We start from the raw sequence: 25708 nt of genomic DNA, 5'->3' as shown, positions 1-25708 counted from the left end.
ATTGAACATGCTATAAGGCTTTTGCGGGCGATTTCAAAACAGGTCACGTATCAGAATCAAGGTGTTGCAATTCCTCACCATTCAGGATGTGGTTTTGATTTGAGAAAGGCTATGAGGGGCAATACTTTTAGGAACACAACTTTTGAGTTTTTTTTTCAGTTTTATGTTTTCCACCTTTTTAAAACTTCAATAATATTTTTCATTCTGAATGTTTCCAGATTATCAGGGTTTTGAAAACTGTATTGACTAGTATAAAAACTCTGGCTTGACCACGTTACACTAAAAAGGACTTTGTTCTAATTGTGTTTTTGTTGTAAAAATGTGTATAATTTATGCCTAACATGATTTTATTGTGAATGCTGTTTATATGAATCTATGTGTCATGATGCTGCAGACATGTACTTGTGCTTATGGTAATATACTTCACTTTGACCTTTGTAGTTTTCACAGCTGTTAAAGCCAGATCACATGACTCAGCTAGTCATTGAAGTTCATTCAGAGTTTCTGTGAGAAGGACTTGTTATGCCCCTTGTCCTTTTCTTACCCAAGTGACGGGATTTACCAAATACCTGGCTAACAGTTCTCTTAAACAGATTCACTATGCATCAATGTCATACCAAGTTGGCGGATCCTGCTGCGTGCAAATTTCCTGCTCTGCTAGCTTACAGGTAGTAATCTCACAATGTGGAGATGGGTGTGGTGGGAAATGCTTTAAAATATGCTGAAGTCATGAAAGATGGATTTTAAATAAAAGTGTTGACATCAAACTTTAAAGATAATCAGTAACACATGAAATCGGTGAATATTTGCCCTGTATACCACTAGGGTCTAATAACGTAGGCCCTTGTAATTACACTGTGCACTCACCTTGCTGATTATTCCTCATCTCGTCCTTTAACATAGTGGGAACCATTATAGGCTGAGTATATACGACAGGTTGTACCACCACTGGGTGAATCACGGGGTACAATCCTGAGCCTGGAATGGTTGATCGAGATAATAGGTGGCTCGTCAGCACAGTGGGGCTGGTTAATGGCATGCTGTTAGGCGGCTGAGGTGACCTCTTATTAGGTGAGCCTGAACGAGATACATTCATCGTAGGAGATGTCGAAGATAGCACAGTCAATGAGTACGGTGAGGAAGGGGAACTTGACATACGCGGAGAATGTTTCTTGTTCAGTGAGAGATCTACTGGCTCGATTTGACCTGCATTGGTCTCAAGCGATTGAAGAAGTCCAATGTGGGAGCCAGGGTGTAAGGAGTAAGTGATGTTGTTCTTGTTCTCAGATTTAATATCATGCTTTAGGCGCCCCAGATGTGGGAACGGCTGTAAGAGAAGAATGGAAATTGAATTAGCTTTGACTAAACTCAAATTCACAGCTTTGATGTGATCCAGCTGGAAACCTGCATAAATATAATGTGAAAAGAATTTCTATTTCCAGCTTCATGCATTTCACACTACTGGTCTCAGGACTGGGGTTTTGTGCTCATGCAAAGCCAATTGAAAATTTCCTAAGCCTGCTGGGAGCTGACTTCATTCCAGTTGGTCCACTGCATTTTCTCCTGAGTTAACGTGGAACTTCATTGGAAAGAGAGAGTCCTATTACGTTTACATAAATAGTGGTGTTGGGTGTGAAGAGCCAGACAAAGTCTTTGAACAGCATGCCAAAACATCCAAAGTAGAAATGTTGTCATAATTAAATAGTAATTACTTTGAGACCGACCTTAGCTATTGAGAAAAATGCATATCTTGACAAGATATTTATGCATCATTTCAAAAAGAACTTTAAAGTTGTTGAAACTGAAAAAATTAGCTAGAAACAGACTCCACCTACCCTTCTATTTAGAACACTTGTTGACTTTATGTGACTTCAGGGTGCAGCAGGAAAGCCTAACAGCCTGTTTGGTTGCTACATCTTCACAAGACTTATCAATATGAGATACTACATAGTTCCTTTACTACATTAGATAAGACTGAAATCAAAGTAGTTGATTAGCTATATTTTGATAAATAGGATATAAAATACAAAGTTCTTGGATTTTTCTGCCCACACCATCAACAGACGTTGGATTCTCCACATGCGTCAATCAAGATGGTTTAGAGGAATATGGGCCAAATGCACGCAAATAGGACCAGCTCAAGAGGACACCCTGATTGGTATGGACTGGTTGGACAGAAGGGCTTGTTTCTGTGCAGTATAACTATGATCCTAAGATCAGCTCCCCATTTGTAAGCCTAGAGCAGATCAGCTGAAGGGAATATCAGAGATGAGAGCGCATTTTTCATCCAATATTTAGAAAGCCACAAGGAAGATTGCAAGTCATGCCATCTCTCTAATCCAACCCTCAGTTATTCTAATTATTTATGAAGAGACGAAATGGAGATTCACAGTACCTGGATTTCACAATGCTGACTAACTAACAATAACTCAGCATTGCAAAATGCATTTGGACATCGAATGTTTAATTGATGGCTCTGCCATAAATTGTGATATGTGGCAGTGTATGCATTTCTTTCCTGGTCCATATGATTTCAATGGTCTTAGTTTCGTCAGCAGCTTGGTTGCTGGGTTGTGCCTCTAAATTTAAAAAAATCAAAAAATAGTTTTGTGATTGTGTGTGCTATCGTAACTATTGTAACTATATGTGCTGTGTGTGACCATATGTATTGTTCACCTTGGCCCCGGAGGAACACTGTGTAAATGCATAAATAGTAATTTTTTGTGTCTGTGCACAACTATATATATATTAAATAAAAGCAAATGGCTTTAACTGGTGTATTCTCATTGCAGTGAGAGAGAGAGAAAACGATGTGCGTGCATAGACAACAAATCAATACGCAGCGCTAAGGGGGGGGTCATTGCTCTAAAAGAAATAGATCCATACATTACACTTCCTCCCGCTTTAGATTAATGTTACATAAAACTGTACGTATATAAAATATTCAATTTCTCTTTCATAACCAATATTCCAAGCAGATAGGTTTTCACAGTAACAGTCCATAACTAACTTCACAATTCAGTCTTTTGGGTGGCGCCCTGTTTCTTTCAGGACAGCGCTTCTGGACCTGTGGAGCGGCGTTGGGTTTGGGAGGCGCCTTGTCTATGACAATGTTCTTGGTTTCTGGTGTCACATTGCCGTCAGTGACATTGTCACTGAGAGGTAAGTACAGTGACCGTAATGAGTCCATCTTGTTCGGTGCAGTCAACTCAGGTGTGTTCTTCAGTTGAGAATCCAGTACCTGATCCACATAATGCCTCCATGTCTGATCTCCAACATCCACTGTGTACATCAGCGGTTCAGTTCTTGTAGCTGTCTTACCAGGTGTCCGCTTGTCTTCTGCTAGGACTTCCTGTCCAATCTCAACGCTCCTTACTGCTTCATTTGGCAACTGGCTGAACTGTTTATTCTGCACTTCTCTCCATAGATCTGGTTCAGGAGATCTATGCTAGATCTCAGATTCCTGCTCATGAACAGCATTGAAGGTGTATCGTTGTCCACCTTGTGCTGTAGAGAAAGGTCCATTGCTTTAATGGAGTTCTTGAAGTTTGGATAAACCTTTCAGCTAACCCGTTCGGTGGTGAGGGGCTGACTTGAAATGTCTGATGCCATTTTTCTTCATGAACAGTCGGAATACTGCTGACATATATTGTGGTCCATTGTCACTCACAGTTTGTTCTGGTAAGCCATCCCTGGTGAAGGTAGTCCACAGAGTGGAGACAGTCTTTGCTAAGTTGGTTGATTTCATTGGTATAACTTCCGACCACTTTGAATAAGCATCCACAGCAATCAGAAGCATGGAGTCCATGAATGGGCCTGCAAAGTCAACATGTCCTCTTTGCCATGGTGAGGATGGCTACTCCCACAGGTGTAACAGTGCCTGTAGGGGTGCATTTTGAACTTTTTGTCCAAGTCTTCGTTCTGTTTATTTATTCCTTTCTCAAGCACCTTCTGATTGGCATTGTGACAGCCTCTGGTTAGTGCTACCATTTGGTCTGCAGTTGCTTGTTGATGTCACACTGAGAGCTTTGATTGAGTGCCAATCTAGTTGGATTTTTCTCAAGCATTTGAAAAGTGCTGGCTGTCCACTTCTCAACACATAAAGCTCTAACTGCTGTGTTTGGCCTCCATACGTCACCTTCACTTTCAATTAACCTTTGGGAGACACTTTTTTGCCTGTGTAGGTCTTCAGCATCACTTAATTTTGTGTTTGAGACTTCTCACGCGTTGCGCTCTTCGTCTGCCTCGCACACTCTCTCTATGTGACCTTGTCTGTGACACTTCCTGCAGACCTTTTCTGTCAACCAACAGTCATTTGCATCATGGGAAGATTTGCCACATCGATAACGTCGACTGGCTTTTTGTACTATTCAGGGACGTTTTGTGCATTTCGCATTCTCACCTCCTTTTCTGTAGTTCTGCTGCAACTTTTGCTGCACTCTCTAACGATATTGCAAAGGTCAATGCCCACTCCAAGGTCAGGTCTCTTTCGGATAGTAGCCTCTTTTCAGTGCTTTGACTACGCATGCCACATACAAGCCTGTCCCCTAATGCATCAGAAAGTCCATCTCTGGAGTCACTGTACTGAGAAAGTTTGTGCAGTTCTGCAATGTATTCAGAAATGCTTTCATCTTTTGACTGGTTTCTTTTGTAAAATCTAAACCTCTCAGCTATTGCCAGCAGTGTGGGGCTCAAGTAATTCTGCAACATTGTAACGATTTCATTGAATGGCTTTTCAGGGGCTACTAGGCCACGTAAGACACTGTATGTGCCTGAGTCCATTAAGTGAAGAAGTATATGGGCTTTCTTTTGCTCTTCCACGTTGTTAGTGCTACAATATAGTTCAACCCTGTCGATATACAACTCCCAGCCTTCATTAGCACTATCACGATCGTCAACTTCTCCGACTGAAACCATTGCCATGTATTTTCACTTTAAATTCAGTGCGTCTTTCACTGTTGCTCACGCCTTTGTTAGCATCCGTGGCAGCCTTCTCGGTGCTGTTTAACTCTCACCGGTTTGTCTCATAATCATGCCGTAACTGTGGGTGCATTTGGTCATATTTTCTGACGTTTAGGTTCGTACTCGTCGCCAATTTGCTGTGTCTGTACACAACTACATATTAATCAAGTAAAAGCACACATGCCAGAGGCAGCTTTAACTGGTGTATTCACATTGCAGTGAGAGAGAGAGAGAACAATGAGCATGTGTAGACAACAGATTAATGCAAAGTGCAGAGTGAAGTGGGGGGGGGTGTCTTTACTTTGAAAGAAATAGATCCATACATTACACAATTAAACTTGGTGCTTAAACTTAAACATCTGTCCAAACTGAAAATTATTTTTCAAGAAATTATTCATGAAGTTACTACTTCTTTAAGCTGTTAAGAACACAATTTGTAAGGTATTAGTCTTGTACGTGACAGTGTTGTGACTTAAAGTGGAAAAGCTTAATGTCTCCATCTGATACCCATCTCTGATACAATCATTGTATGTTAACCATGCCTTTTAAACAATAAATAACTAATGTTATAGGAAAAGGGCAACTTTAGATGAGGACATCGAGCATTTGTCATGATATCAAAAGAAAAATCATATTTCACAGGCATTTATTGATAGTTTTCTGCCCGTAAGCAGTGAAGTCGGTCTTATTTGAAGCTTTCCAGGAGAATTAAAATTTAACGTAATTTCAAGGCTAATGGGGGGGGGGGGGGGCAGTGTTAACCCTTTCTGCCCGTGAAAGCCAGATTCAAGATTGTTTATTGTTATTTCTAGTACACATGTATAAAGGAGAATTAAATAATTGTTTCTCTGGATTGGATGCAGCGCAAAAGCACAAAAAAATAAAGAACGTAATAATAAAACAATACACAATAAATATAAATACATAAGATAGCTTCTATACATAGATTGATTGCATGTCCATAAAGTGATGAGAGGCATAGCAGGACTGCCTATAGATAAAGCGACTCTGACAGGAAATAGCAGTGGTGGTGTTGGGTAAGTGGATGAAGGTGTTGACCAGCCTTACTGCTGAGGGAAAATAACAGTATTTGAGTCTGTTGATCCAGGTAGCCTCCTCCCTGATGGGAGTGGGATAAGCAGCCCATGAGCAGGAGATAGTTAAAGCCATCCAGCCTTACTAGGAGCCGATGGAAGCAGGCAGGTCCTGGTTTTCACCTGGAAATGCAGGTATCAAAAATCAGAGGGAACCAACTGGAATTTTAACTCTTGACCAAGACTGAGCAGGAGGTACAGGGTGCCTCCTCTCACAACCTGAAGAAAGCCAAAGCCTCTCTCATGCAGATCATCCACATTTTCAGCTTGCAGGATTTTCACAGCAGCATCCTGGCTGGAATAGCTGGATATTTGGCAGGCAGAAGCAAAATCAGAGGTAAAGCCTTGGCTCTAGAGTAGTGGATGCACTACCAACTCACACCATTGCATCAACAAACATTATGCTGGAGCAAGTCAACAGTTGTGCTGTACCTGTGGGAGAAAAGGAATTCCCCCTCATTTTGGGTTAAAATGCCTACATTTGGACCTGAAAAGTCAAGAATTCCCCCCTCAACCTAAACACACAGATGCTGCAAAACCCAGATTGTCTGTTGCCTCGGATTCCAGCAGTTTTAGTCTTTCTCACATCACTGCATAGCCACTAAAAACCATCACAAAATAAACTCAAGGGCAATATTCTCTTAACAAAAAACTCAAGTATTGTAACACTAAAAAAAAACTTCTACAAAGCTTTTCTAACACACCAGCAAACTAAAAAAGAAAACAGCATTATTCATGATCTTTATTTTGTCATTGAAGCAAGAAGTTGAAATGTTATAACTATTTTTAATCATTGGGATTCAGCCAATTTTTCCCAGAGGTAAAAGAAAACACCCTTGAATCAACAACAGCTTAACATGTGTAAAAATGTAATTATGTATACTTGTGCTAATAATGTTATGAACAAAATTTCCTCACATCAAGTCCTTAACTCACTTCATACTGAGCTGCTGGTTATATGAACGTGTTTTTGGAATTCATGAAGTCTAAGGAAATGTCCTGAAATGAATTAATTTCTAAAGTGAAACAGGTCAGTAATTTGTAAATAAATAGCACCTTACCTAATATGGGAAATGGTCAGGACAGTGCTTTTTCACTTTTACTAGTACAATATCTAAAACATTTCTTCAACTGTAGCTCATTCAAAGTGAAGTGAGTAAGTGAAGATGTACCTAATCAAACAAGAAAAAAAACTGCTCTTGAACTCTTGAAGCACAGCAAAAGGTCGAATTGACAAAAACATTTGGTGCTTCACAAACCTTGTTTAAGCTTGTTGAATATTATCGCCCCACTGCAATATAATAAGTAATTGATATTTGTGTCAACATGTTCAGAATGACATGACAGTCCCATTTATTCTCTCGTCCAAATGCTTGAGAAATTTCAACTCTGAGAATGTTAAAATACTGACTAATAGATTGTCAGATTTAATAGCTCATTTACCTTTGATGTTTGCAATGATTTACAATTGTGAAGAGGTTGACAAGCCAATGACATAAAAACAGAAGGTGGTACAATGAATTAATGAACAACATTGATCTTAAATAATAATGTGTTGAATGAGATGGGACAGAAAACAAACTGGCAGCCCTGCCCTGCAGTTGCCCCAATTGATTTTTTTAGAAACGTAGAAAGCCTACAGCACAATACAGGCCCTTTGGCCCACAAAACTGTGCTGAACGTGTCCTTACCATAGAACTATTTTTGCTTAATCTCCACTCAACTGATAATTCACGAGAATAGGCTAAAAAAATATTCAATGCATTTTGCTTGTCTTCTCCATTGCAACAGTGGCAGAATTTTAGTGGCTGTGAAGCAAATTTGTGTGTTCTGTAATCACAACAACAGTTTCTTATCTGTCAAGATCATAAAATTTGTGTCAAACATTTGTAGCTTTTTGGTGGACAAGTGATGTGAGGGGCATTAGAAATTGTAAATGTAGACTGTATTTGAACCCAACATCATAAATGGGAATGACGCTTCAACTATCAGACAAGCTCAATGCCTTTTATGCTCACTTTCAAAGGGAAAATAAAACCCTGCAGCATCCAATGACCCTCTGATCTTTGTCTCGGAGGCCGACATCAAGCTGTCTTTCAAGAGGGTGAACCCTTGCAAGGCAGCTGGCCCAATGGAGTACCTGGTAAGGCTCTAAAAACCCATGGCAACCAACTGGCAGGAATATTCAAAGACATTTCCAATCTCTCACTGCTACAGTTGGGAGTTCCCACCTGCTTCATACCAGTGCCCAAGAAGAGCAGTGTGAGCTGCCTTAATGGCTATTGTCCAGTAGCACTCACATCTATGGTGATGAAATGCTCTGAGAAGTTAGCCATAGCTGGAATCTCAGGAAGGACCTGGACCCAGTGCAATTTGCCTATCATCACAATAGGACTACAGCAGACATGATCTCAATAGCTCTTCACACAGCCTTGGATCACTTGGACAATGCAAATACCTATGTCAGGATGCTGTCTATTTGACTGTAGCTCAGCATTTAACACCATCACTCCTGTAGTCCTGCTTGAAAAGCTACAGAACCAAGGCCTCTGTACCTCCCTCTGCAATTGGATCCTCAGCTTCCTAACTGGAAGACCACATTCTGTGTGGATTGGAAATAACATCTCCACCTCACTGATAATTAACACTGGCACTGCACAGGGATGTGAGTTTAACCCGCTGCTTTACTCTCTCTACACTCATGACTGTGTGGCTAGGCATAACTCAAACAACATCTATAAATTCGCTTAAGGTACAGCCATTATTGGCAGAATTTCAGATGGTGATGAAAGGGCATACAGGAGACAGATATACCAGTTAGTTGAGTGTCGTCGGAGCAACAAACTTGCACTCAATGTCAGTAAGACCAAAGAGCTGATTGTGGAGTTCAGGAAGGGTAAGACGAGGGAACACAAATCAATCCTCTTAGAGGGATCAGAAGTGGAAAGAAGTGTCAATTAAAGCACTCGGAAACTTCTACAAATGTACCGTGGAGAGCTGTATCACCATCTGGGGCGGTTACTGCACAGTATCGAAGTAAGTTGCAGAAACTTGTAAAATTAGTCAGCTCCATCATGGGTACCAGCTTCCTTCGTATCCAAGACACCTTCAAGGAGGTGTGCTTTAGGAAGGTGGCATCCATTATTAAGGATCCCCACCACTCAGGACATGCCCTCTTCATGCTGTTACCGTCAGAAACCTAAAAGCACACACTCAGTGATTCAGGAACAGCTTTTTCCTCTCTGCCTTCCAATTCCTAAATGGACATTGAACCCATGAACACTGCCTCACTGCTTTTTTATTTCTGTTATTTTACACTACCTTAATTATTTACTAGACACACACACATATCTTACTGTAACTGTTTTTCTCTATATTTATTTATCATGTATTTTATTGCACTGCTGTTGTAAAGTTAAAAAAATTCATGACATATGCCGCTGATATTAAATATGATTCTGACTCTTTTTCTTTTCAGTTCAGTGGAAAGTGCGCTTTTTTCATCATTATATTGTATAATTCCCTAAAATTTACCAAAAGGTTAATATAGAAAAATAAATTAATACTGCAGAATTATTGTATTCTGCCTCCCATCAACAAATACAGTTGACTTTTTATTGTAAACGTAGTCTTTACATAAACACTTGAATCTTCTCCATTTCAATTATAAATAAGTAGCTTTCCTGCAAACCTTGTTTAATCTGCTATGAAGGGCAAATTACCTAATTAACTGCTATATTTCACCTGCTTATTCCTCCCCAATTTAATCATGGAGAGCTTCATCCCAAACATTAATTGCAACCTTGATAGCATTGAACACTCACTGAGTTTTGTTAAATATGAAGTCTTATTTGACCAAAAAGGATCTAGTGCTTTCCTGCCGTATAAGATGAATAAACTCTTCTTGGGTTTCCAGTTGGATACAGGTATCGACTATAGCTAATGTTTCGATGATAAACTCTGCCCTCTTCATCATGGATGATGGCTGGGCATGTCTAGTCCGGAGGTAATTATACCCCTGTAGTTTAAACAGTATACATCCCAATGTTCAGTTTATGATGGAGATGGAGAAGAATAGTTGCCTCCTGTTCCCGGACATTCTAATATGATGGAAACTGGATAGTAGCCTCAACAAGGCGGCATTGGTCTTTAAGGACTTCCATCACCCAGGACGTTAGGGATGAAAAGAGAGGAGGAGGTGGAGAGTATCTTAAATGTATCTATTTTAATGCTAGGAGCATTGCAAGAAAGGTGGATGAGCTTAAAGCGTGGATTGCTACCTGGAATTATGTTGTAGCTATTAGTGAAACATGGTTGCAGGAAGGGTGTGATTGGCAACTAAATATTCCTGGATTTAGTTGCTTCAGGTGTGATGAAGTAGGAGGGGCCAGAGGAGGAGGTGTTGCATTGCTTGTCCGAGAAAATCTTATGGCTGTGTTTTGGAAGGATAGATTAGAGAGCTCTTCTAGGGAGACTATTTGGGAGGAATTGAGGAATGGGAAAGGTGTAGTGACACTGATAGGGGTGCTTTATAGGCCACCTAATGGGGAGCGTGAGTTGGAAGAGCAAACGTGTAAGGAGATAGCAGATATTTGTAGTAAACACAAGGTGGTGATTGTGGGAGATTTTAATTTTCCACACGTATTTTGGGAAGCTCATTCTGTAAAAGGGCTGGATGGTTTAGTTTGTGAAATGTGTGCAGGATAGTTTTTTGCAACAATACATAGAAGTACCGACTAGAGATGGGGCAGTGTTGGATCTCCTGTTAGGGATTGCAATAGGTCAGCTGACAGATGTATGTGTTGGGGATCACAATAGCATTAGCTTCAATATAATTATGGAGAAGGACAGGACTGGACCTAGAGTTGAGATTTTTGATTGGTGAAAGGCTAACTTTGAGGAGATGCAAAGGGATTTAGAGAGAGTCGATTGGGTCAAGTTGTTTTATGGGAAGGATGTAATAGAGAAATGGAGGTCATTTAAGGGTGAAATTATGAGGGTACAGAATCTTTATGTTCCTGTTAGGTTGAAAGGAAAGGTTAAAGGTTTGAAAGCACCAGGGTTTTCAAGGGATATTAGAAACTTGGTTTGGAAAAAGAGGGATGTCTACAATAGATATAGGCAGCATGGAGTAAAGGAATTGCTCGAGAAGTATAAAGAATGTAAAAGGAATCTTAAGAAAGAGATTAGAAAAGCTAAAAGAAGATACGAGGTTGGTTTGGCAAATAAGGTGAAAGTAAATCCGAAAGGTTTCTACAGTTAGAGAATTGGTCCCTTAGAGAATCAAGGTGGTCAACTATGTGTGGAGCCGAGAGAGAGGGGAGAGATTTTGAATGATTTATTCTATTAAATATATAAATGATTTCTTCTATTAAAATATTAAATTGTGTAAAGTGTGGGAAACAAGTAAGGAAGTTATGGAACCTATGACAATTAAAGAGGTGCAAGTATTGGCGCTTTTAAGAAACTTAAAAGTGGATAAATCTCCAGGTCCTGACAGGATATTCCCCAGGACCTTGAGGGAAGTTTGTGTAGAGATAGCAGGAGCTCTGATGGAGATCTTTCAGATGTCATTAGAAACGGGGATTGTGCCGGAGGATTGGCATATTGCTCATGTGGTTCCATTGTTTAAAAAGGGTTCTAGAAGTAAGCCTAGCAATTATAGACCTGTCAGTTTGACATCAGTGGTGGGTAAATTAATGGAAAGTATTCTTAGAGATAGTATTTATAATTATCTGGATAGACAGGATCTGATTAGGAGTAGCCAGCATGGATTTGTGCGTGGAAGGTCATGTTTGACAAACCTTATTGAATTTTTTGACGAAGTTACGAGGAATGTTGACGAGGGTAAGGCAGTGGATGTAGTCTATATGGACTTCAACAAGGCCTTTGACAAAGTTCCACATGGAAGGTTAGTTAAGAAGGTTCAGTCGTTAGGTATTAATGCTGGAGTAATAAAATGGATTCAACAGTGGCTAGATGGGAGATGCCAGAGAGTAGTGGTGGATAATTGTTTAACGGGATGGAGGCCGGTGACTAGCGGGGTGCCTCAGGGATCTGTTTTGGGCCCAATGTTGTTTGTAATATACATAAATGATCTGGATGATGGGGTGGTAAATTGGATTAGTAAGTATGCCGATGATACTAAGGTAGGAGGTGTTGTGGATAATGAGATGGGTTTTCAAAGCTTGCAGGGAGATTTATGTTGGTTAGAAGAATGGGCTGAACGTTGGCAGATGGAGTTTAATGCTGAGAAGTGTGAGGTTCTACATTTTGGCAGGAATAATCCAAATAGAACATACAGAGTAAATGGTAGGGCATTGAGGAATGCAGAGGAACAGAGAGATCTAGGAATAACTGTGCATAGTTCCCTGAAGGTGGAGTCTCATGTAGATAGGGTGGTGAAGAAGGCTTTTGGAACGCTGGCCTTTATAAATCAGAGCATTGAGGACAGAAGTTGGGATGTAATGTTAAAATTGTACAAGGCATTGGTAAGGCCAAATTTGGAATATTGTGTACAGTTCTGGTCACCAAATTATTGGAAAGATATCAATAAATTAGAGAGAGTGCAGAGACGATTTACTAGGATGTTACCTGGGTTTCAGCACTTAAGTTACAGAGAAAGGTTGAACAAGTTAGGTCTCTATTCATTGGAGCGTAGAAGGTTGAGGGGGGATTTGATTGAGGTATTTAAAATTTTGAGAGGGATAGATAGAGTTGATGTGAATAGGCTGTTTCCATTGAGAGTAGGGGAGATTCAAACGAGAAGACATGATTTGAGAGCTAGGGGGCAGAAGTTTAAGGGAAACTCGAGGGGGTATTTCTTTACTCAGAGGGTGATAGCTGTGTGGAATGAGCTTCCTGTAGAAGTAGTAGAGGCCAGTTCAGTTGTGTCATTTAAGGTAAAATTGGATAGGTATATGGACAGGAAAGGAGTGGAGGGTTATGGGCTGAGTGCGGGTAGGTGGGACTAGGTGAGATTAAGAGTTCGGCACGGACTAGGAGGGCCAAGATGGCCTGTTTCCGTGCTGTGATTGTTATATGGTTATATAGGACATATCCTTTTCTAATTGCTATCATCAAGGAGGAGATACAGGCACCTGAAGATACACACTGAATGCCTTAGAAATAGCTTCTTCTCCAATGCCAACAGATTTCTGAATGGACAATTAACTCATTATATTTTTTCTCTTTTTGCACTACGTATTTAATTGGATTAATATTGTATTAAATTGTATTTATATTTAATTAATATTATAATGTACTGCTGCCACAAAACAACTATTTCTCGACACATGCCAGTGATATTAAACCTGATTCTGTATCTGACTCTTCCTTTTAGCTGGAGTCACTGTGGCCTGGTTTCAATTTAAACTTGTAAAATGGGACTTCTGTGTTCTCCATGGTATTGAAAAACTGTGCTGTCAACTAATTCCAGATAACAAGTGAATTTAAACACCACTTTTACAAGTAAGGAGAAACTTGACTTTAGCTGCTTATGCTAAATGAACAATATAGTAACAATTGGGTGTGGTATTCCACTTTTGAAAACTGGTTCCACTTTGGAAATTGAATACAATGTGCAGCTGCTGCTTTTCAACGAATATTTGGTACGTGCAGTCGAAGACAGTTCCTGATCTTTTCCTACACGTGTTGTGCTATCGGAAGGATTAACATCAAAGAGTAATCCATAACAAATGGAGGTTATTTTCAATAATCCATGGCATTTTCTATGGGTGTTGGAGCTCTTAATTGGAGACTTCCTTTTATCATATCTGTGATGCTTGTGTTATGGGCTGTAGCCATAGGACGATTGGCCTTCGTCTTATTTATATTTTGCTCCCTTTTGGATCCATCAGCCTTGTCTGTCAGTAGCTGAACAGGGAAATTGAGATTCGGCTGTGTCATAGAATCCCAGCCCACAAAGATTAGGATGCTAAAGTCAGATGTGTTGATTGGGTAGGTCTGGAGGTTCTGATGTGAGTTAGTTCAGTATCACTTTGCAATTAAACGACATGACCGCACTATGGGCAGGCTTCATATACAGCAGTGGTACAAATGATTCTCATCCGTGAGTTGAAGCCTAGTGAGGAATCACTTCTTTGGGAAGAGAAAGATACGGCCAGGTAGAAACCGACAGACTCTAGCTGCATCAGTTCAGTGCCACATGCTTCTTTACAATGCTAAAACATACTCAGCAAATGCAACTCCTAACTTTACCTAATTTGATGGGTATTTATAAAGCTGTTTAAAGGAATTTTGTTTTTTTTTAATTTAATGCCCTGTGACACTAATACTTTATGCAGTGCTAATGACTCCAGAGGCACTGTAGAGACAGATCTGCCTATAATTAACAAGCTTTCCAATCTCCCTGGTCACAAACCTTTGCAAACTTACTGGGTCTTTCCCAGTCTTCCTCTTGTTTATGTGTCTGATGAAGCCCTATGGTGCTCAGGGCCTTTCCCACTGTCTGGCTAGTCCAGCCACAGAATTTCACTAGTGCCATAGGAACATGCTAGAACTGGGTGTGAGGGAGGCTGGGAATGAATCTGCATGTTGGCAGAGCTGGCCAACATGGGTATTGGATCTGAATTGAACAGCTTAGGGAAGATCATGATGACTGAAGATTCCAGGGACCAAAACCTACAGTTGGCCTCTACCTTGTGCCCTGCCCCAGCCAATGGCAGATTTTCCTGCAGGCCAGTTATTGGCCTTGGACTGGAAATCCTGCTGCTCCTGTTATTCCGTACTCCAAGCTCGTGAACAGAAAGCAGTGGTATGGGCAGCCAGAAAAATTGACTCTTTCATTCAAAACATTCGTGAAGAGATATGGAAGTTGCTAGAGAGGAAATTATTCCTCCCTAACAACTTCAGTATACCTTTACTTTGAATGATGAAGCCACAGGCTGAATGTGCTCATTCCTGGCCAGGTTGACGCTGCTTGGATTGACAGAAACCCATTGTTGCAGAAGGAAGAAGATTGATCTCACACATCAAGCTCTATGGGAAGCCCAGCACAGGACTATAGGACTGATGGCAGCAAATCAGGAGCACGACAGATGATGTAGGCCAGAGCCAGCTGAGCACCTGGGGAAAAAATCCTGTGAATGCTGGGAGCTATGTAAAGGCCTGCTGGCCCGATATGGAAAATATGACTGGGTAATAGCCCAGCAGACTTGCTGGACTTCCTATCAGTACTGCAAAGTCATGAAAAAGATGCAACAAACGGTATTTTTGATCATATTTAATGAATAACAAATTTATTTGGTTGGTGATTCTGACGAAAAACTTGTGAAGAAACTCTTCTGCAGTGGGACCAACAAATGCTAATAAAATATTTTACAAAATCAAACAAGAAATGATGCATAGTTCCATTTGACTCTGACAGATATTATACAAGTAATTCACCGAGAAGGCCAATCAATGTAGGTTAGAAACTCTATACTCTTCAGTGCTAGGCTGGGCCGGTACAAGTTCAAAAGGCTTAGGGGGTTGACAGGATGGGTACTGGGTAGATGTTTTTCCTGATATGAGCACAGTTTTAAAATAAGGGGATGGTCATTCAAGTCAGAAATGGAAAGTAATTTTTCCACGATGAGGGTGCTGGAAACTTCTCAGACGGCCAGCAAAGCTCAGCTTCCTAGTCTAGGTTTTCAAGCATCAGGGGAATCAAGGGATAGAGAGCTCAGTGCATCAAAGTGGCATTGGGTAAATGAGGAGCTTAATCCTACCGAGTGGTGGAGAAGCCATGAGGCCCGAATGTTTTTATGTTTTGGCGTAAGCAGGGACCTTCAATGCATTTAAATACATTTAAATACCCCAGTGTGGTACATGTTGGATAAGGCAGTGAAGAAACACTAACCTGATTTCTTTTTCTGTACACTAAGCTCATGTATATGTTTTTCCAACAGAGAATCACTGGGTGTTTACAAGGAATAACAACTCTGCCCCACACCTTTCCTTTTACTCCATTATCAAATTGCATAGGCTGCCAATCAAGATGGCAGCTTTATTTTGTATGCCTTGGCCATTAATTGGATAAACTCACTGGAGGATTCAACAAAATTATTGCATTTTAAACCCCATTGAAAAAGCCAAAGAAACAATGAAGGAGGGATTTCTCCTGCAAGTGATCGTAACCATTCCACATGCACTGCAGGAATATTTTTGAAGATGGAAAACAAGTGCTAGCTGAAATATACTGGATGTAATTTACAGTGACATGTTGCTATGAATAGCTTAATGATGAAAATTCTTGTTTACCATTGAAGCTGGATCCATGGGATTTTGCTTTCCAGGCAGACAGTCAAACATGAGCATCTTGAGCAAACTCCAGTCCCAGAAAGAGTCGGCTTTTCGACCTGTAGAAGAGAGGATTTTGACCATGACCATTGTACTCATTCTGTGCCGACATGCAAAACATAACCCAGGAGGATTAAACGCTTGCAGTATGAGAAGCACTGGTGGAAGCAGGTACTATATGCCCACCATTCAGTGTTGGGTCCCTTTCCTCAAAGCCCTATAAAACAGGATCATCCCATAAATACTGAAGCTATGGGTTAATACCAATAATTGCACATGACTTACTGGCTTCCAGCTTCGCAGAAAAATAAGTTTTTTTTCCAATACACCACCATAAGAAAGGATAGGAGAACTCATCTGCTGGGTGAGTTCTCAACTGATGAAAATATCCCCAAAGGTCAACTGCTATTATTTACCTAGATGGAGTGAGTACTTCTTCACTGTGTTATCTTCACAGTGTGTTGTCTCCACAAAGAGAACCCTCTTAACCAGTGCAAGCATTCATGAATGTGAATGCTCTGACCATTAAATGGTATTGATAACAAATCAAGGTTGAAGGCTTTGCATAATTTGCCTCTGTTTTATTGATAAATGATGAATGTTAAGTTTTAAAGTAGTTTAAATGGAGTAAATACAAATATTTGCTTTTTTTTAGCCTTTTGCAATGGTTAGATTTTAGAACTAAAACGTATACATAAAACTGAATTTTTAATTATGCCAACATTATTTTAAATATTGTTAATATTCATCATTTTGAATGGATTCATTTCCCACTTTTTTGTGATAATGTAAATTAAAACATCAGGTCTCTATGGAAGCTCAGTACACATTCAAGGATGTACTTTATTAGTTAACATATATTATACATCATGCCAAATTGATTGAGTAATGTACTCTTGTATAAAGAATGGATTTACAAAGCATAACAAAACTTTTGAGAATTTTGGATACAGCAATAAAAAAGAATATTTATAACTGCTACACAAAATGATTTAAAGGAAAACCATAATCCTACATAATTGCGTCTTTTTTTATAGATTCAAACGCAACTCTAGAAGATTTTTACGCTTTTTTAAAAGTTTTGCGGTGGCTTCCTGTTCATAATAAATGTGTTCACCAGAGACTTTTTAATACAGATGGGCAACTTGTAGAAAACAAAGTTACTATAAAAAAGTTTGATTAACTTGGAACACATATGTGATTAAACACGGTCCTCATACAAGGAATTTAGAGAAGGAGCCACAGAAAAGTGCACACAGGAACAAGCTCTATGGATCACCTAGTCCATGCCAACCCATTTAAACAGCTTACTCCCATCGATGTCACCTGGACCATAGCCCTTCATACCCCTACCGTCCATGTATATATTCAGCCCTCTCTTAAATGTTGAAATCAAGCTTGCGTGCACCACTTGCACTGCCAGTTCATTCCACACTCTCACAACCCTCTGAGTGAAGAGGTTTCCCCTCGTTTCCCCTAAAACTTTTCAGCTTTCACCCAGAACCCATGACCTCTAGTTGTAGTCCACCCAGCCTTAGTGTCTTCCCTTATTATATCCCTCATAATTTTGTATACTTTTATCAAATCTCCCCTTAATGGTCTAAATTCCAGGGAATAAAGTCCTAGCCTATTCAATCTTTCCTTATAGCCTCTAGTCATGGCAAAATCCTTGTAAATTTTCTTTGTACTCTTTCAACCTTATTTGCATCTTTCCTGATGGTAGGTGACCAAAACTGCAGACAATTCTCCAAGTTAGGCCTCACCATTGTCTAATACAATTTCAACATAACATGTCATCTCCTGTACTCAATACTTCAACTTATGAAGGATAATGTGCGAAGAGCTTTCTTTATGACTGCTACTGTACTGCCACTTTCAATAAATTATGGGCCTATATTTGCAGATTCCACTGGTGTACTGCACTCCTCAGTGCCCTACTGTTCACTGTATAAAAACTACCCTGTTTGGTCCGAATGAAGTGCAACACCTTGCACTTGTCTGCAGTAAATTCCATCTGTCATTTTCAGCTGGTTCACATCTCATTGCAAGCTCTGATAGTCTTTCCCGCTGTTCTCTATCTTGATGTCATCCACAAATTTGCAGATCCAGTTAACCACATTATTGTCCAGAGCATTGATATACAGTAAAAGACAAACAACAATGGAGCCAGCACTGATCCCTGTGACACTGCACCAGTCACAGGCCTCTAGGCACAGAGGCAACCATCTACTAACACTCTCTGGTTCCTCCCACAAAGCCAATGTCTGATCCAATTTACCACCTCATCTTGAATGCCGGACAACTGAACCTTCTTGACCAATCTCTCATGCGGGGTCTTGCTAAATGTCTTCTTCAACTTTCTTGATACCTTCCTTGCAATACTCTATAAGATCGGTTACACATGACCTTCCATGTTCAAGGCTATGCTGACTACCCTAATTAGTTCATGTCTATCCAAGTACTCATATCCAGTCCCTTAGAATACCTTCCAATGACATTCCCTCTGCTGATGTTGGGCTCACTGGCCTGTAATTTCCTGGTTTAGAGCTTTTCATAAGCAGCGGAACAACACTAGCTATCCTCCAATCCTCCTGTACCTCACCTGTCACTAAGGATGATTTAAATATCACTGCTAGGGCCCCTGCAATTTCTGCTTTTGTCTCCCACAGGGTCAAAGAGAACACCTTGTCCACCCGAATTTGCCTCAGGACAGCTAACGCCTCTGTATAGGGTACATTACCTCAATGCTGCTTTGCCACACTTGTATAAACTCTGTGTTTGTCTCTGAGTAAACACAGAGCCAAAAAAAAATCCATTTAACATCTCTTCCATCTCTTCTAGCTCCACACATAGACTACCTTTCTGATCTCCTAGAGGACCAATTCTTTTCCTCTTAACATATTTCTAGAATCCCTTTAGGATTCTCTTTCATCTTGTCTGCTAGGGCAACCTCATGCCTTCTTTTAGCCCTCCTGATTTCCTTCTTGAATGTCCTCTTGCATTTCTTGTACTCCATAGACACCTCATTTGTTCCTACCTGCCTAAAGCTGCGATATACCTGCTTTCTTTTTAAAACTAGGGTCACAATATCCCTTGAAAACCAAGGTTCCCTTGCAAAGGGCGTCCCACTTTGAATATGAGCGTATCCCATCACTGACTGGATTAATCATTTGTAATATGATCTAATAAAATGGAAATCTCAATACAATCTACTCTGAGAATGGTTGGAATGCTCCACGGCTAGTGATTCTCTGAATGAAATTTCCAACCAATCTCAAATAAACAGAAACACATTTAAAATTGCTGGAGGTTCATTTTTGTAAAATTAGGCAGAGGATTCTAGCTCATCTCAGTCCTTCAGGTGCCTGATTGCTGTCAAAGTTAAAACTATAACTCTTGTAATAACATTTTAACTGTTGGATTAGTTCCATGTCTGACAGTTTGATAGTATAAGAATAATTTTAAAAAATTTGACCATACCTAGGTCAAACAAAATACAGTCTTAAGACCCATTTTAATTTAACGAAGCAGGCTGTCCTGTGTTAGTGAATTTACTTTTCTTTCAGTCAGCACTTTCTAGCTTGCAAATAATTCCCCAGTCATAAGGAGTGATAGGTTCTGCCGTCTTTGTTCGGGACAACACAATGGGGCAGGAATAAGCTGCCATCCCTTTATTTACTCAGAGGTATAATTTTACACAACTGGATCTATCAAAGGGCGGATCACTCATCACTGTTTTAGGCACTGAGGATAGATGGCCCAAGCAACAGCTGAGAAGAACCTGTTACAGTAGAATAGGTGTGCTAGCTTTTGTTAGAAGTAGAATGTCTCATGGGATAAGTGGCATGGCAGGTCTCCTCATCCACCCAAGCTCCTGGGAAGAATTATATTCTCCAGTTTAGATGCTAACAATCTTTTAAGGGCAACAACAAAGTAACTGTAATAATCGTCCATCCCATAGGGGAAAGCAACATCAATAATCTTGTGACAGAACTAGACTGGCTGAACTAAAACTTTCCTGAGAAGTGCTTGTTACACCCTTATTGTTATGTTAATATTATTCTATAATTCCAGGGTTTCTACAGAAATAAATCAGATCCAAATGAAAGGAACAAAATTCCATTTATACACTATCAATCACCCCCTGGGGTTACCTCATATCCAGGGATGTACTTTTAGATTGAATTGCTGTTGTAATACAAGGTGGGTGGTGACAAATGAGGCCACTGCAAGTCCCTAACTTAGCCACAAGAGATTTCGCAGATGCCGGAAATCCAGAAGAGCACACACAAAGTGTTAGAGGAAGTCAGCAGGTCAGGCAGCATCCGTAGAAATGAATAAGCAGTCGATGATTTGGGCTGAGACCCCTCATCGGCTAAGTAATAATGGCCAGATTACCTATTTGATGATGTTGAAGGATAGATATTATATGTGGCATGGGGTGATGGTTATATGGGCATGGAGGACTGATGGACTCTTTTATTGCTATATGATGCTATAATGCTGCAACTAACCGGCACAAACCAATAATAACAAAATGATTATATATTATTATGAGGGTTTGGAATGGGGGTAGTGAGGGTGGAGAGGGCTGTTAAGGTGAGGTGCAAGAGGTTCTTCATTAGAAAACTGTGTCCATAAACCTTTGCTGGGAGCTACCGGCCAGCAAGACTGCAGGTTCTCAAAGAATAATCTTTTCAAGATTCAGTTATATCAAGGCTGATTTCTCCAATAGGTTCTTAACTGCCCCAACTTGCAAGTTTATGTAAAATTCAGTAGGAAACCTGAGGAAAGTTCATAGACAGGAATCATCCACTGAGCACCTGACCTTAGCGAGAGGAAGGAACCGCTTATGCAGGAACAGCTGAGCACAATTGTGAGAGCTGGTGCACTGAGCTGGTTTTGCTTAAGGGCTCACAGCATTATAGTAGTTCCCTCAATGTCATCTAGCTTCAGTCAATGCAATTCATGCAGTGGTTCACCTCAACTGGAGGAGCTTCCATTGGACTTTTCTGCTCTAACAATAAAGATGAATATTAATCAGTTGATATTAATTGGGCACCCTTTCTCTCCGACTGCAGAGAGCAGACTGCTCAGACATCTTTCTCAATGCTGTGGTCACAACCATGTCTGTGAGCAGAAGTGAAAGTAGTGATTGTAGTAATTTGGGCCAGATAATGAAAACAGGATCAATTTCACAGCAGACGGTCAGGAACCACTTCTGCTAAAGCAAATAGGGACAACATTTAAGGGCTTTGGGTAGAAACCAGGGGTACCTGGCACCAATCAGAATTCCTGCTGTAGAGGTTAGGGTGGGAATAACAAGAGGATCATAGCAAAACAGAGCAGTATTATGCACTCCTATAAATACACACACATACACAAACACACACACTTACACATAGAGCCCATGTGCTTACAAACACACTCACACACTTACACATAGAGCCCATGCGCTTACAAACACACACACACACTTCCTATGCATTCTCATAGTAGAGGCAAAGCCATACCTTTAATGAAGCTAAAGCTGGAGACTGATAGTTAACTGTATCAGTATGTGGACTTTGCAACAAGAGGGGAGAACACGTTGGACCTGGTTTCCACAAACATCCCTGATGCGTACCGGGCAGAACCCCATTTCCACTTCAGTTACTCAGGCCACATCTCTGTTATGCTAATCCCAGCATACCGACCGCTCGTCGGGCACTCCAGACTGGTTCAGAAGCAAGTGAAAACCTGGCCAGCAGGAGCCATCTCTGCTCTTCAAGTCTGCTTTGAGCACACTGACTGGCACATGTTCAGGGAGGCTGCAACCGATGGTGACTCCACCAACTTAGAGGAGTACACGGCATCAGTGACCAGCCACATCAGCAAATGCACCGACGACGTCACTGTGTCCAAGACCATCACTACACGCTCCAACCAGAAGCCATGGATGACAGTGGAGGTGCGTGGGATGCTGAGGACCTGTGACTCTGCCTTCAGAGCAGGCAACAAGGCAGCCCTAACAACAGCAAGGGCAAAACTGTCGCGGGCAATCAGAGAGGTAAAGCGTGCACATGCCCAGCGAATCCACAGCACTTCCAGGACAGTGGCATGTGGAAGGGCATCCAGGACATCACCAACTACAGAACATCACCTGCCTGTGCAGATGATGCCTCCCTCCCAGATGCGTTGAATAACATCTACGCTCGTTTTGAGGTGGGAAATGTTGTGGTGGCGAGGACGACCACTCCTCCTCCCAATGACCAGGTCTGTGTCTCACCGTGGCCGATGTGAGGAAAACCCTATGCAGGGTCAACCCATGGAAGGCTGCTGGACCAGACAATATTCCTGGCAGAGTGTTCAGAGGATGCGCGGACCAGCTAGCAGATGACATCACTGACATCTTCAACATCTCCCTGAGCAGCGCCACCGTTCCAACGTGCTTCAAGGCTGCCACCATCGTCCTCGTGCCGAAGAAGTCTTCAGTGTCCTGCCTCAACGACTACCATCCTGTTACTCTCACATCCATCATCATGAAGTGTTTCGAGAGGCTCGTCATGAGGCACATCAAGACCCTGCTTTCCCCCTCACTGGACCCCCAGCAGTTCGCGTACCGTCTCAACTGCTCAACAGACAACGCCATTGCCACCACCCTCCACCTGGCCCTAACCCACCTAGACAAAATAGACATATACGTTCCGATGCTGTTCATAGACTTCAGTTCAGCATTCAACACAATCATCCCACAGAAACTGATTGGAAAGCTCAGCCTACTGGGCCTGAACACCTCCCTCTGCAACTGGATTCTAGACTTCCTGACTGGGAGCCCTCAGTCAGTCCGGATCGGGAGCAGCATCTCCAACACCATCATACTGAGCACGGGGGCCCCCCAGGGTTGCGTGCTCAGTCCACTTCTGTTTACTCTGCTGACCCACAACTGTGCTGCAACACACAGCTCGAACCATATCATCAAGTTCGCCGATGACATGACCGTGGTGGGTCTCATCAGCAAGAACGACGAGTCAGCTTACAGAGAGGAGGTGCAGCAGCTAACGGACTGGTGCAGAGCCAACAACCTGTCTCTGAATGTGAGCAAAACAAAAGAGATGGTTGTTGACTTCAGGAGAGCACGGAGCAATCACAGTCCGCTGAACATTGGCGGCTCCTCTGTTGAGATCATTAAGAGCATCAAATTTCTTGGTGTTCACCTGGTGGAGAATCTCACCTGGTCCCTCAACACCAGCTCCATAGCCAAGAAAGCTGAGCAGCATCTCTACTTTCTGCGAAGGCTGAGAAAAGTCCATCTCCCACCCCCCATCCTCATCACATTCTACAGACGATGAATCGAGAGCATCCTGAGGAGCTGCATCACAGCCTGGTTCGGGAATTGCACCGCCTCGGATCGCAAGACCCCTGCAGCGGATAGTGAGGTCAGCTGAGAAGATCATCGGGGTCTCTCTTCCTGTCATTACAGACATTTACACCACACTCTGCACCCGCAAAGCTAACAGTATTGTGAAGGACCCCACACACCCCTCATACAAACTCTTCTCCCTCCTGCCATCTGGCAAAAGGTACGGAAGCATTCAGGCTCTCACAACCAGACTGTGCAACAGTTTCTTCCCCCAAGCCATCAAACTCCTCAGTACTCAGAGTCTAGAATAATATCTACGTCATTTATTATTATATTGTAATTTGTCCTCTACTGTGCCTATTATCTTGTTTATTAATTATTGTACTGCCCTGCACTGTTTTGTGCATTTTATGTAGTCCTGTGTAGGTCTGTAGTATAGTGCAGTTTTTATGTTGTTTTACATAGTCTAGTGTAGTCTTGTGCTGTCTTACATAGTCTAGTGTAGTTTTGTGTTGTTTCATGTAGCACCAGGGTCCTGGAGGAACATTGTTTCATTTTTACTGTGTACTGTACCAGCAGTTTATGGTTGAAATGACAATAAACTTCACTTGATTTGTAAATTTACCAAAATGTGTGAAGAGTGTTTGCATGATGAAGGTTCTCTATTAGTTTTTAACAAAAAGATTAGTTAACAACTTTACTACATTTGCAGAGAAATGAGTGGGTTTAACTTTCTTATCAACTTGACACAAAACAATTTCAAACTCCAAAAGCCCCTACATCAGTTAAAATTTCTTATCTCACACTGTTTGGCTGGATAGATCCACCGACTCCAAACAATAAGGTAATTTTCCCACACATGGATCAAAGGAAGCAGAACTGGGCATTTCCACAATGCAGGATATAAATGTATTATTCACAGAAAAATGAACCACTACCCTTCCATTGTAGATCATGACTAGGAGGCATTTGAGAATTCTCCTAGAGCAGCTTCAATTCCAAAAGGTAGACTTTTGTTCAAATAGAGGGTGTAAAAACCTTGTGTTACGTTGAACAGAAAATTAGTTCTGCTTCTGATAGGAATTTGCAGTCCCCTTGAATAGAGATAAGTAAGATACTGTTCCCTTTGGTTTCCACCTTTCAATTTCAGAAATTCAAATTACACTGCCCTGTACTTAAATAAAACAGCACTGCGTTTCACCTCCTCAATTTGTCTTGCCGCAGTAGTTTATCTTTAGATCTATTGTCACCCAGGGTCACAAAGGTAGATTTATTGCTTTGCTTGTGGGTTAGCACTACAGTGAAAAACTCACTGTTTCTAAATTATTCTCCTGTACACTATATACGGTGTGACTTCCCGCTATTCAGGACAAAGACAGGTGTGTAAAAAGGGTCCAAAGGATCATTGGGGACCCGAGTCACCCCAAACACAAACTGTTCCAGCTGCTACCATCCGGGAAATGGTACCGCAGCATAAAAGCCAGGATCAACAGGCTCTGGGACAGCTTCTTCCACCAGGCATCAGACTGATTAATTCGTGCTGATACAATTGTATTTCTATGTTATATTAACAGTCCTGTTGTACAAACTGTTTATTACAAGTTACTATAAATTGCACATTTAGAGGGAGACATAACGTAAAGATTTTTACTCATGTATGTGAAGTCAATTCAACTCAATAGAAGATACATTTGACAGTAAGATGTACAGCTGAATTAGGCCCATGCAGACTGCTGAGCTGTGTCTTGCTTTGCAACTGTCCTTTGTAGATACAGTGGTGTGTGATAAATCAAGCATTCAGCAAGTTAGAATATGTTTATGATCTATTACATAACAAACAACAACATATGTAACATTAGGAAGATGTGTAGCTTTAAGACAAATCTCTGAAAACCTGAAAAAATATTAAAATGTCTTAATTGGTGACTGTTGGGTAGACAAGCAGTGGAATTTAGGGGGAGTTGAAGGGAATACTATCTGGGGCAAATTAGGGTGGATAAATCCCTAG

The 25708-nt window shown here is 41.1% G+C and overlaps 1 protein-coding gene across 4 annotated transcripts in view; it reads right to left on the bottom strand.

The window, feature by feature from the left end:
- LOC132404687 (Krueppel-like factor 3) overlaps positions 1-25708 on the bottom strand; it is an 83009-nt gene that overhangs the window by 20594 nt on the left and 36707 nt on the right. For all 4 annotated transcript variants that reach the window (XM_059989032.1, XM_059989031.1, XM_059989030.1 and 1 more), the window contains 2 exons: positions 16320-16417; positions 868-1327 (listed from right to left, as the gene is read on the bottom strand). In XM_059989032.1, the coding sequence (XP_059845015.1) occupies positions 868-1327; positions 16320-16376 (517 nt within the window). In that variant the 5' untranslated portion in view covers positions 16377-16417. The remainder of the gene's footprint in view (positions 1-867; positions 1328-16319; positions 16418-25708) is intronic.

The sequence above is a fragment of the Hypanus sabinus genome, chromosome 14 (assembly GCF_030144855.1).
Source record: "Hypanus sabinus isolate sHypSab1 chromosome 14, sHypSab1.hap1, whole genome shotgun sequence".
Taxonomy (NCBI): domain Eukaryota; kingdom Metazoa; phylum Chordata; class Chondrichthyes; order Myliobatiformes; family Dasyatidae; genus Hypanus; species Hypanus sabinus.
Note: the sequence above shows the minus strand (reverse complement) of the source record. Positions and strands in the feature narration are given on the sequence as shown.